This window comes from Pelodiscus sinensis, chromosome 3, assembly GCF_049634645.1.
Source record: "Pelodiscus sinensis isolate JC-2024 chromosome 3, ASM4963464v1, whole genome shotgun sequence".
Lineage (NCBI taxonomy): Eukaryota > Metazoa > Chordata > Testudines > Trionychidae > Pelodiscus > Pelodiscus sinensis.
The window spans coordinates 43,976,693-43,990,327 of NC_134713.1; the positions used below are offsets into that span (position 1 = coordinate 43,976,693).

At 38.3% G+C, this 13,635-nt stretch overlaps 1 protein-coding gene across 31 annotated transcripts in view; it reads right to left on the minus strand.

Annotated features, from left to right (window-relative positions):
- Positions 1 to 13,635, minus strand: part of DST (dystonin) — a 470,874-nt gene that overhangs the window by 205,237 nt on the left and 252,002 nt on the right. For 28 of the 31 annotated variants that reach the window (XM_006110983.4, XM_025182427.2, XM_075923642.1 and 25 more), the window contains 14 exons: positions 13,108 to 13,203; positions 12,886 to 13,013; positions 9,716 to 9,809; positions 9,210 to 9,364; positions 7,382 to 7,844; positions 7,164 to 7,292; positions 6,861 to 6,938; positions 6,598 to 6,759; positions 6,397 to 6,501; positions 4,546 to 4,641; positions 3,214 to 3,339; positions 2,693 to 2,845; positions 2,294 to 2,448; positions 1,925 to 2,051 (listed from right to left, as the gene is read on the minus strand). In XM_006110983.4, the coding sequence (XP_006111045.2) occupies positions 1,925 to 2,051; positions 2,294 to 2,448; positions 2,693 to 2,845; positions 3,214 to 3,339; positions 4,546 to 4,641; positions 6,397 to 6,501; positions 6,598 to 6,759; positions 6,861 to 6,938; positions 7,164 to 7,292; positions 7,382 to 7,844; positions 9,210 to 9,364; positions 9,716 to 9,809; positions 12,886 to 13,013; positions 13,108 to 13,203 (2,067 nt within the window). Of the gene's footprint in view, positions 1 to 1,924; positions 2,052 to 2,293; positions 2,449 to 2,692; positions 2,846 to 3,213; positions 3,340 to 4,545; positions 4,642 to 6,396; positions 6,502 to 6,597; positions 6,760 to 6,860; positions 6,939 to 7,163; positions 7,293 to 7,381; positions 7,845 to 9,209; positions 9,365 to 9,715; positions 9,810 to 9,912; positions 10,479 to 12,885; positions 13,014 to 13,107; positions 13,204 to 13,635 lie in introns of those variants that run through there. The other 3 variants (XM_075923654.1, XM_006110985.4, XM_075923658.1) reach the window with 3 other exon arrangements.

A 13,635-nucleotide genomic window follows, 5' to 3' on the forward strand; every position in this document is an offset into this window, starting at 1 on the left:
TGTCAGATGCCAATGTGACACAAATAGTAGTGCAGAAAATGCAGGAAAAAGAACTTCTTTTGTGAACAACTCTAAAATATTCTTCTCTTTCAGTGACCTTTTATAGTTACAATTGCTTGTGTCCAGAACACAGGCATGTCTTCTTCATGCATAGAAGAGAAGCATCTGTGCCTTATTTATCCATTGCGTTTACCACTATTTATCATGAGGTGTTGCTGACCCATCTACTAAACTACAAAGGGATGGTATTTCGTTAATCTGACTTTGCTCACTCTCTCAACAGATCCCAGATAGACAGATATTCCTTTTCCCCAAGTATTTCCATATGGAGATGAATTCTGTCATCTCTAGGGGAAATTGTATCAATGGCTATGTAAACACATAAAGCCCCCTGAGATAAGATGGGTTACCAGGGCTTCAATGCACTAATGATTCACAGCTCTGGGTTTCTCTCTCTTTCAGCACAGATAATGCTGTTTTCCAGTTGCCCAATATCTAAAGAACACTGCATCCTGAGTGAAAGACATCAAACTGCAGCTATATCTGGCTATTAATAAGACAGAGCTGTGCAGTTCTGAGATCCCACTTGAGCCACTGATATTCCTGGACTCTCAGAGAAAGAACCTCATCTATTCCATATTCATATTTGATCGTTTGTGCCAGCAATGGACTAAACGTAACCATCTCTCCTCCCATGCCATGTGGCAATCAACTGATAGAATCCTAGGTAAAAAGCAGGGCATTTTCAATGGAGGCTGCTAGTTACTTTGTATCAATCAAAAATAGTGAGAAGTGTGGGCATGACGTCTCAATATGCATACTGTACATATTATTTGCAGCAAATTGAACAAAGATACATTTTAATACAGGTTAGACCACACTGATCTGGCAACCTGGATGAGGGAATTTGCCAGCCTGTTGTCCCTCCCCGGCACTGGCTCCTTTGGACCCACTTCCAGCCAGGCATCATGGATGCCCCAGCCCACTGCCATAACTGCTGGTCTAGCCTCACTGCTGGCACAGCAGCACACAGCCCTGACCCCGCTGCCATGGCACCAGCCCTGATCAGGCTGCCAACCTGCTGCAGCCCTTGCTGGGTTGCCAGGCAGGCTTCCCTTGCTGGGATGCCATGGCCCAGCCCTACTACCAGCCAGGCTTCCACAGCTCTGTCTGCACTGCTGGGCCAGCATGCATGGGCTGCCCTAGCCCTAGCTGGATTGCTGAGCTGCCCCATCCCGCTTCCATGGTCCCACTACTGTTGCCAGGTTGCTGAAGTCATGGCCCTGCTATCACCAGACTCGCCTTTTGTGGGTCTCTCAGCTACTGGTCCTCCTGCCCCAGGGCTCTTTCGTTTAGCTACATCCATGATCCTGCCAGACCATGGATGTTGCCAGAGGAGAGAGTCCCCATTTAGGGAGGTACAACCTGTATTGTAAAATAAAGTCTTGCAATAAAAAAGTAAAACACAATTTACAGATGCAGATGCTGTTGACAGATTGTTTTAGCTGTACTGTTTGATATTTTGATTTAAATCAGTATTTTATTTAGAACTAATCTGAATCAGCTCTTTACTGTTGGAATAATATAGACTGTATACCACAGTAAAATTCTGTAGCATGGGGTAACTCAAATGCATCCCTCTGCAGGCCTCAGAGATTGAGCATGAGGCTTGCAGTTGTCCCAGTCATTAGCAGGTGAAGCTGCAGCATAAGAAGACTACATGCCTGAGTGAAAGCTGTGTATATCAAGATGGAGTACTGCACACGGAAAAACAGCAGGCACTGCAGACTGTGCTGCCCCATTCAAAATGTGTGCGGAGCTACAAACTTCTCCAATTGATAATCGTTTCTGAAATTGCAATCTTCTGGGTATTATTAAGTTACCAAGGTACACTCAGATGGACACAGCCTGGTACAGTACCTACCGAAGCAACATTACCAGCTTGAATAGTTTCAATTTCATTTGTCAAGTAGTGCCAGGAAACCACACTCTTCATATTTATATGTGATTCATGCCAAAGGGCGAGGACATTCTGAAAATGCTGTTCAATTCTGAAATGTCCAAACACAGTTACATTAGAAAAATACTGACTGAAAATGTATTCCCAGGTGAAAAAAGAAAACAAAAAGAGCATACATTATTTTAACATAAGCCACCTACACAAATAAGTTCAAAATAAAATGACTTCCTCTGTTCTAATCACAAGACAATACTCCTTCCCTACAAAAATAAAAAAACTAAAATATTTATTACAAGAACTACACATTTTCAGTTGTTTTCAGTCTGCTTCTACCTGTTTGCAGTGTCTATTGCTTCTTTGTTTGGTGGAGGAACTGTAAAACACACAGATGGAACCATGGCCTCATTACCACTTGGACTAATGACTTTCCATTTGGCACGATGGGAGTTGCTCGCTAACACACATTCATCATCTTTGTAAATGGTTATCTAGTTTTAACAGAAAAGCAGAATAATTTAATGAGCTAAGCATTATAAACTATTCTTACAAAGCACTTTTGTAAATGGTGTCACCAAATAAGTGACACAATAACAATTCAGAACACAAGTATTTGCTCTGTTTACTAGGGTAGAAGATATTGACAGTCTTGCTTTTTTCAGGAACATGTCATTAATGATACTTTACTTGTCTCCTCACGTCTGTAACTGATTTTAGGAAACGCAAGGTTCTAACCTCAATTTGTCTATAGTCACAGATGGCTTTAATTGGGATGGATGTTTTGAGTGGACTATCAGGATTCCTTGGCTTCAGCTGAATTATTGCCTTTGCCTTCCCCACAAGGCCAGCTACTGTGCTTTTGTACTGCAACAGTTGTTCTTTTTCTTCCTATAGAGCAATTAAGAAAATAACAAAATATCAGAGATGGCCAGAACTCAATGCTTCTTCTTTAATGGTTTGACGCTTTTGTCTTTTCAAAATAGTATGTTTCACTTGCACAGAAAAGGCACCATAAAGTAATCAGTTTCCTTTAATATTTGCTTATGTTTTAAAAAGTATTTTAAGAGCACAGAAGTATTCAGTAAACAAAGACAAATGAATAAACTTGTTTAATTAGACACTCTGAAAGTAAATAATTACATTACCTCCCTTTTGTTGGTTTAGTTTAGTAGTTACAAATTTGATTTCAAATCCAGAGAGATGTTATACAACTTGTTTAATCTGAATTTTTGTCAATAAGATTCTTGAATTCTTACCATGGACTCCTGAACAAGGTCTTCCAGTTTATGGAGGCTGCTGGACCTATCACAACTGTACTTTCGTTGTATGGCATCTTTTAAATTTTTTAAGTAGTCCATGGCTTCTTTGGCATCATTGAAAAACTAAGGTAAGACACGTATTTTAATTAAAAACAACACTAAAATATCTACAAACTGCTAAACTAAAGTTCTTGTCTGAAGAAAGTACTAGATAGTTTTAGAGATGTTTTAAAATATTTTGAATTTCAAGTGATTGTCTTCTTGTAGTTTAGAGGCAGACATACACCACTAATGCATCATGAAAAATCAGTTACTCTGCACATACTATCTCAAAAGCGCAATAAGTATCACTATGTCTATACATTAGTTAAATACTATTCCAGTGAAAATGATTTTCAAACAGTGATTCTTGCTATTTCTGGAATTTACAACTATTTAGATTTTTAAAAAACAGATTATGAAATAAAAGTTATATTGTAGCACACACACTATACAAAGTAGCATGTTCCTCTGAGCATTTATACAGGTTAGATGGAGCCTGATTTTCCATTTCCTTTTTGCCTTTTGTACTCATTTACATTAACACAAAGTGGGTGAGCTGTAAAATCCTACCATTCTGATTTGTTCCAATTTACATTCACTCATGTTGCACTGGCATAAATGACTCTACACGGTTTAAGACTGTGGAGGATACTCTCTATATATTAAATATAAAAAAATCGTAATGTTCTTTCTAAGTCAGACAATGTCTATCAATACCTTCCAGCAAATTAATCATCATTTACCAATCATTTAAGAGAAGCTATAGTCAGAAAGATGACTAAACATGGTAAAACCTTACTCAGTACAACACCTCACGGCAGGCCTTCTGCTCCCACATACTGACACTTATGTGTGTTTTTCTATTGTTTGTACAGACTTGGAAGAATGAGCTCAATTCTGTTCTATCTTGTTCATAATCAACAAGCCTGGCCACTTGAATCAAGCTGCAGGAGCTGTATTAACTGTTATGATTTCAGAGGCAGAAAGAATGTTGCCTCTTTTTCATATCCTTAGCTTATTTGTAGCTCTGGCATTCAGAAAAATATCAGGCCCAATGCTCCCTTGGTATAAACTGAGATAGCTCTACTGAAGATTATGGAGCTATACCGCTTTATATTACCTTGGAATCTGGCCCATATACGAGTTATAAATGGGAAATTTGAGCAAATCCAATCTGAAAGCTATTGAGAAGGGATAACCATGATTCTCAAATGACCTTCCCATAACTTTTTTTCTGATTATAGGCATGCTTTAATGTGTTACAAACTGCATTTTTTACTTACTTACCTCAAAATAAGCAGCATTTTCTCTCAAGTGTTGTTCAACACAGTGACAAAGCTGTAAAATCCAGCTCCACTGTGTCTGCATTGCAGCTCTATAGGCCTTAAAGATTTAAAAAGATAGCATTTTGGAACAAGTGCTGAAATTAAAATAAGTACACTCTTGCATACTTTAGAAAAAAATAAGAACAGTGTTACAAATAAAAGAGTTTGTCCTGTCATCCTTATGTAGACACAACTATCCTTCAAACACTAGTTTTGCCCGAGTAAAAAAATCAATCATAAAATTTGGTGCAATAAGGACAATAAATAAAGTTTTCTGAAGCCCTAAAGTGTAATGTGTATACTTTTGCATAACATTTAAGAATAAATTTAACTTTACAAGAATGCTGTTGACTCTTTTACGATGCTTTTACTACAGAAAACTGAGCATGTTTCCCTAATATTGGCCAGCAGAGGGCAATCTAAATATTTTTAAGTCAATCAGAAGTATCTCCTTTAGAGCCAGTCCAATCTGACTGGCACAGAAGTCATACTGTCTTCCAATGACTGGGTAGAACTGATCCATTATTGCACAGTGAACACCCCATACTGCCTAATTAAAATGATTAAATCTTGTTATCTGCACATACTAGGAAATTTAGAGGCAGATATTTTATGTATAAAAAGTTTAATGTAAAGACCACAACTTTCACATATGTATCTGTCACCATACTGGCTTGTCTATGAAGTATATATATTTATTACGCTGATATTAAGTGATAAATATATTAGTAACAGCATAGTTTTAAAAAAAAATAATTTCCATGCTAAAAAAGTATTTTTTACTCTTTAACCATATTCAAGTGAATGTAAGGGGAGGAAAGGGCTTTTCATTTGTTCCCATATTACAAAAAATAAACTCTTTAAACTAATGAATCATACAACCCAGAGTTGGTATTGATCTCTGAATTGATTAGCTCACCCACCTGTATTATAACTTTGGCAGCACCTTACTGTCTGTTTTCCCTGCAGATACTCACGTCAAGAATAATCTGGCACTCTCTTTTGGAGGCTTGTAAAAGCACCTCCAGGAGCTACATTATTGTTTTAATCTAAACAGATTACCTACAACATAAAACCTGATTCAAGTTCAAACTAACTCAAGGCACTTCGTTACGTTCCAATGTCCAAACAATTTCTGTAATTTATTCACAATAAGGTCAGGAAACCAATCCCAGACCTTAAAAGGAAGCAATATGATAAAATATTTATGACTGGAAATACTATAGGGAGACCTTTTCCAGCTCAAAGAGGGACAAAAACAAACTAAGGGCTATTCTGGGCCTTCAATCTGTATGTGAGATTCCCATATACAACAGTGGAAACTACATATGAGGGTTGAAGGCAAAATATGGTTCTAAGGGCCAATCCTGAAGTCCTTACTCCTCCTTCTTACATTTCCATTGGAGTTTTGACTAAGGGCAAATCTACAATACTGCACTACAGCAACAGAAATGCACTGATGCAGCAGCTCCGCGGTAGCACGTGTGGTGAAGACATGCTATGATGACAGGAGAGTTCTTTCCTGTCTGGATACCATGATAAGGATGCCGCTTTAAGTCATTTTCATATACCTGAATCATGTAAGGGCATTTACTTAAACAGCAGTGTCGACTAGCGCAAAGTACAAACCAAGATGTTTTAAAACACATATTTTATTGAAAGTGAAATACAGAGACACAGCAGGACGTCGAAAAGAAAAAATGCTTACTGTCTGAACTTATTAAGAAATAGCTCATCACCAAAACAATCACAAAGACAGTAAGACTTAAGTCTCAAGACTTTTCTGGTTGACGTGCTACAATTCTTGACTTACCTCAATAGTTAGCCTTGCAGGGTGATTTTCAAGGAGAAGCTGCTCTGCTATTTCCTGAACTGATTTAATAACTTCTTCCTTTTGCTCAAGTTCTCTCATTAAATCCTTTTTTTCCAAATAAAAAATATCTATTTTAGAAACTCATTACATTATTAAGGGTCAAATAATTATTTCTTTTTGGATGACATTAGCAATGCTTACTGCATGGTACTCCTTTTTTCTTGATATATTGGAGTTTCTTTCACTCCAGTCGTATGCAACCTCCTCCTCTTCTTTTTCATTCAGCCAGATAAGCTCTCCAGTGGCACGGGACACAAAATTATGCAAGGTATCAAGGTTTCTTTCCTGATTTCTTGATGTATTCTTTTAAAAAAAAAGTTAAAAAAAATTACTTGTAAAACTCTTCCATTATCAAAACAATACACATTTAAAAGTTGACCACCAAAGAGATATGATGATCTTACCAAGAGTTTTGCATATTGACTCTCCAGTTTGTGCAATTTTTCAGCATAACTGAGTTTAAGAGGGGCAGTCATTTGGATCTGTAAACAGTTGATAGGGTTAAAAGACAACAAAAAGATTAGCCACATTAACAGTTATTCTCAAATGTTATATTAATGTGTATAATACCAATTTGTCCAGTAATCACACATAAAACCAAAGAAAGATTCTGAAATTCAAGTGCAGTTCTGTAACCAGTAATTATCTCATGAGTAATTCAATTAAAAAAAAAGTAACCCCAAGAAATAAAAAGTACAGTGCTGTACCTCACTGATTTTAGCTTCTTTAAGGCTTGATTCAAATTCTTCAATGGCTTTATGAACATTTTTATGATTTTCTAAATGGCTTTCAACACTTGGCAGATCTGAACCCCATTCTGTTCGATCAAGTTGCACCTTATAAATAAAAGTAAAAAATTAACAAAAGTCCCTCAGAAAAGAAAAAAATTAATATAGAATAAAAGTTGTTTGCATAAAAACATTACCTGCATTTCATCTACCCAGTTCAAGAGGTCCTGAACAAATTTCATGTTGACTTCTTCTTCTGTTAAATTCTGATCAACAAAAGCTGATTTCATGAGGGGCTTTCGGATTTGCATCAGCTTGAGTGTTTGCAGTGCATTGGTGTCAACTCCTGTTACATAGGTTTGAATTACCCGTGGTGGAAAACCAGGTGTATAAGCTGGTGTGATTGCCGGAGTCAGTCTTGAAGTAAGGCCTGATGAGAGGCCTGATGTCAGACTGGACGAAGTCAAACTAGGTGTTAAACTGTGGGTCATTCCGGAGTTTAAATCAGGGTTTAAATTTGGTGGAAATCCTGAGTTTAAACTTCTTGATATGCCTGAAATCATCAGCTTTGTCTGTTCTGTTGTCAATGTGTGCCCCTTGCTGAATATTGAAGAACATTCAGTTCTTAAGGCCATAAGATCATCACGAAGTTTTGCAACCCTATAAAGAAATCACATTTACTGAAGAATAGCAAACAATCTCACTGAAAGCTTGTGTTAGAATTTTTGTAAAACTGTGTAATTAACTGAACTATAGCAATAGAAATAAAAACGGTCTTGTATATTTAAATATTCTAATTAAACATAAATGTATACAATTAGTACCTCAGTACTGTAACCTACTATAGACTTTACTTACTACCAGTAGGGAAGTTAAAAAACTTTTATTTTTGTAAACATGTAACTGCTGAAATTTCTAGAGGTTACTAGCTTCCGCCCCTTCCTTTTCCCCCACCCCAAATCTTCACCATGCTGTTGCCTCTCTATTAGAGCAGAAGCTGGGGGGAGGGGGAGGACAGTGCTCCCACCTACCGCCCATTCCCTGCTACTTCTGTGGGAGGCAGCAGAGGGGGGCAGGTGGCCCACCATTTGCACTGGCTTCCCACCCCCTCACTGCCTCTGATACAGAGGCTGCGGGTGGGGTCCCTACAACCACGCAGGTTAATTGATGAGCCCAGGCTTATCGCTCAACTGTGTACACGTTAACATCCCTAACACAACACTAGTTCCTATATAAGCTTTCTCTATTAGCACATTTATATGATCTAATAAACAGCTCTAAAAGTGATTTGTATGTTTTGTGTTACCCTGTATGTGCACATCTATGTGTGGATTGGCATGGGCAAAATCCTGGTAGGAACCCAGCAAGCCAACATAACGTGGGCAGTAGCATGTAACAAATGCAAAAAGCCAGATGCAACCTGCAAAGGCGGACTCTTGCATTTGCAAAACAGGATATTACATGCTGCAGTGGATTAATTAGCTGCAGGGAGCTGTATACAGCTCAGTTCCAAAGTAGCTGTTGTATGCTCATTCCCACCAGATTCACTGCCACTGTTTGGGGATACCTTGCTTTCCCATGAAATCACACTCTATTATTACAGTGTAGGTTCCTAGTAAGTTGCACAAATACCAGTTTTAACATTAGCCTGCTTACCATCTTTCAAGGTACAATGCAACTACTTATGCAAATCTTATCTCTATTTATTTAGAACAAAATTGTAAGTTGTAAGGGTAACCATTTTAAGAACAATGAAAATGTCCAGAATGTTCAAACTTTGGTGTCTAATGAACACCTAAATGGCTCCCATAGAAGTGACCTGATTTTCAGAGGTGCTGAACACATTCAGCTCCCATTGATTTCAACAAGATTAGTGAGCACTCAACATCACTGAACATCCAGTGACTTATCTGGATGTCCAATTATGGATTTGGGAGCATAACTGCAGAATGTAGGTTTGACACTTAGGGCTACAATACACATACACGATGTGTATATACAGACATAAATAAAAGTATGAAATACCTCTGCACCAGTTGGTCTGCCTGATAATATTTTCCATCAATAAGAATTTGGGCATCAATTACTTGTTGGCGTAGAAGATTCTCACATTCAAGTAGATACCCAGCTATCTCTGCTTCATTCTGGAACTGCAGCCCCGATTCTAATCGCTTGGCATCCTGTATTACAGAATGATAAACATCAGCAATGAAGTCCTACAGCTAAATGGAGAAGCACTTAATAAGAGATTCCAGATTCCCAGTAAGGTATTTTTTTTGTTTTTTATCTTAACCTGATTTTTCCAGCATTTAAAATAACCACTGACAAAAACCTGGCAGAATGAATTCTAGGTAATGTACAGTATTTTCTTCCAGAAATATTAATGAAAGAAAAAATGCAGAAAAAGTAGAAATATAAGTTATAATAATAGCTAATCAAAAGTTCTGAAAGTAAGATTTAAAAACCTGTGACGAGTTCAGTGCCAAAACATTCAAAAATATGCCCCAAAAGAGAATTCCTATTTGACTTACAGATTGCAGAGCATTCCGAGCAAGTATCAGTTTGTCTTCACAGCCCAGGCTGTCCCGCTGAACTCTGTTTGCAATTTGCTGCAGCATTTCCAACCTAAAAGACACCACAGAAAATTTTTTAAAATGTTATTTACTATCCACGTTGCAGTGCAAAAGAAAACATTTTGCAGCAAACACCAGTATTTAGGCTGATGTACCTAGGTTCTTCTAAGGTGCCACTGCCAAAGCTTATACAAGAATTGATCAGTGTTGGGCCACAATTCACAGAAAGAAAATTCTCATTTGAGTCAATGCTGGTTCGAGTGCCAGTGCTGTTGCTAAACAAAGAATCGCTACTGTGGTAGCCATAACTACTGCTCTTCATTTTTATACCAGGAACACTGGCCCTTTGGCCATTTACATATATTGAAAAATGGAAAAGGTAAAAACTCCTGCAAAAGGTACAGCTTCCAGGGATGAATTCTCTCTACTGCCTTTTGAAACACCCAGCATTCCTTCTTTAAATAGGCTTCAACATGCACATTCAACGCCCAGCTAGTAATACTCTGATAGCTCTTCAAAGGATTTTGCCTACAGCTATGTTTGCTAGTTTGAGTTTGGCTTCCCTAAATGCATTAAAAAACTCTACAAGTATGGACTCAACACAATGACTAGGGCGTCACTGAGAGACAGAGATGCCAAATATTTCTAATATGCCTCAACCAATTTCAACAAGCTAAATGAACAAACTTGTATTATAAGCTCACTACAGGGTTGTGCAAATTTTGAAATAAAAGTAACATTAAAAGAAACAGAGTCATCACTATGTAATTCCAAATTTATGCTGATATGACTTCCCTGATTTTACACTGGTGTAAAAAGGGAGTAACACTTTAGGCCCATAATTGGTAAACCCTTTATCCTTGTACTTTATCCAAACCACTACCATTATTCTGCTGTCCAGACAAGCATGTTTATTTCATTGCTCTGTCCCATCAAGCTGCAAACATAATCTTACTTTCTTCAGCATTCTTACAGTTCCAAGGTTTGATGCTGACCATAAGAAAACACATACACAAAGACTTAACCAATGTTGCTCAGGCCATAACTCAATTTTTGTTTTTTGGGAAATAAAATGAAAATGTGCATGCGTCATTTAAATCATTGCTCTGGGATAGAGCTAGGGATGAGGGGTTCAATATGCTGGATGCTCTGGGAAAAGAGGGTAACTTCAGCCCTCTCTCACCACAGCAGCTACGGGCCAAATGAGAAGCACCTTTCCATGGATGCTGCAGCTCCAGCGGCACAGCTGGGGGAAGGGTAATATCCCATGGCTGGGATAGTTCCGGATTTGTCTGCCCCCCTGTGTTACGCAGCCAGAGTGAGGAATAGAGCAAACTGTACACTTTCCCCACACTCCCTGATGAAGGGGAACATCCAGGAATGTCCCCATACGAATTGCGGGGGGTGACAGACAGACAAATGCTCTCAAATATATAGCAGATAAAAATTCTGCCTTTCATACTTAATTTTTCCACATTTTCTGCCCTTCATAAAATCACACCCATATTACAGCAGTGCTGTAAAAGAAGTGGTATAAAAGAAACAGGCTACAGACATTGAGCAGGCTTATCTCCATGAGGGTAAATCTAGACTACAGAGGAAGATCAAAGCTGCTGCTGTCATCATTCAGGGTTCAAATGAGCGGTGTAGTTAAGACAGCTAATTCAAAGTGAGAGGGGCACTCTGGTCGATGGCAGTAACCCTGGTTTCATGAGGAGTAAGGGAAGTCCAAGGAAGAGTGATCTTCCTTCAACTTCCTGCAGTGTAGACAGTGCCAAAAGCTGAGTTTAGCTACTTCGACTTCAGCTACACAATTAATATAGCTGAAGTTGTGTATCTTAATTCGACTTTGCCCCATAGTGTAGACATACCCTGGTGGCTTTAGCCCCACTAGCTTGAGAACTGGGAACTCTAGTTTGGCTCTTGAATACTACAGACAAGCCACAGAGCTTTCCTCACCCATCACATATTAACTGGGATCCCATGTTCTAATCTGGCCACTAGCTACCCAAATGTATTGCTGTTTCCAAATGTTTACCAGCCTAAGAGTCAGAGTTTTAGCAATTTGCAATTGTTACCAGGTGGCTTGCCCCTTACATCTGGAGGGCTGGGCCCTGCCAAATACAAGTGCTGAAGAGGCACACCAGAGAAAGACCAGGTGATTTCCCTACTTAAAGTAGCAATGGGCAAAATGAAGGAAGGTTGATTAGAAAGATCAGGGACTCCTATGAGTGATCAGGTTCTAGCAAAGTGTCCTGGGATGTGGGATTGAGACCACAGACAGGAAAGATCTAAGTGTGACCTGACAAGAGGGAAAAAGAGATGGAATTTGTTTTGGGCCTTTGAGTTTTATTTTTGAGTTTATTTTGTCTGAATGAATCCAGATTCCAAGAAGTGGCAATAGGGTTTTTTTAATGGGCTTGTGTGGAGTTTAAGGATCTCCTTTGGGGGAAAGTGAGGCAGACTGCCTTCACTGTAAGCCCACGCCACGAGTGACATTTTTTATAGTCTTCAAACTGTATCTGCGAAAACAGAATCTCTTCTTAGGCCGCGCCCATGGTCTCAGTAATGTTGAACATACACATAATCACAGACATTTGTGATGGAAAAGAAATCAGGTCACATATTCCAGTACTCATGCAGAATTGCTCTCAGATGTTTTATATTTTTAAATGCTTTGTAATACTTGAGTGAAATATAAATTTAATAACCCAAAAAATAGGGCTTCAAATATGCTTGTATGCATTGAATTTAATCCCTGGGCAAAAAGCCAGTGATGTACTTAATTCTCCTTAAACCCTCAGAATAGGGTTTAAATGGAATTTAAGTGGTACACAGACTTGTAGTGACCTCTGCATAGGAGAGAATTTCACTAAAGTTCAGTTGTTTGATTGAGGCACAGCTACTATTTATTCTGGATTGGTTGGGACCACCCAACTCATTACCACATGGATCCTGAAACTATAATGAGAAATAGATCTAAAGGCTTGAAAAAAAAAACTGTGAGAATTCTTCAAGATGAAATAATTCTGCAGATTTTAGCCCAGAAAAGACATCAGCAGTTTCCAATGCAAGGCAAAAGAGCAGAAAGGAAATAAACCGCTCCTGTCAAACATTCACTAGCATACCTCTCTACTTCAGGTCTAAGGGTTTTCTCCCTTTCCAGCATGGCAATAATAAGTTTTCCCCACTCTTTTTCTATGTCATTTGGATGGTAGCCTTGAGGGAGTTTGATGCGTCCAAATTCTATCCAGACCTTCAAAAACAAAGAATGGATGCTTAAAATAAACAAAAAAAAAATGAAAAATACAATATAATAAACACAATAAAACATAAAAAGTACAGCTTACCTCCAGAAGTTTATAAAAACGTTTAATTTTTGATTTATCTATCTCCTTTGGTGGAATTTCTGTTTCTTTAAACTGCAAGTATTGGTTATAAAGTGCCTGGAGAAATATAAATATATATTACCAGCTATTTCTTAAATTTTACTACTTCCTCACCACATTCCATTATGTATAATAGGCTTATGCTCTTATATTGTTCAGTTAAAGACTTGCATAAAAGCTCTCTGTCCACCAATGAAAAATGTGCTTGTGCAGCTTAAGACTGTAGTAAAACATTTATTGTAGAAGGGGAACAGAGAGGAGGTGATAATCAAAGGATAGGGTTTTCAATGGGCTTCAACCTCAACACCATTTGCATGCACACAGGCCAAATAATTGCTCCTGTTCTTCCAACCTAATATCTGTGTGGGGAATGTGGGGGGCAGATGTCAGAATTTACATACAATTTAACATGTCTGGGCATCTCATTTGCTTCAGGGGCACAAAGGAACCTCAGCAGCTCAGAGAATGTGGCCCCATATGCTTTGCATA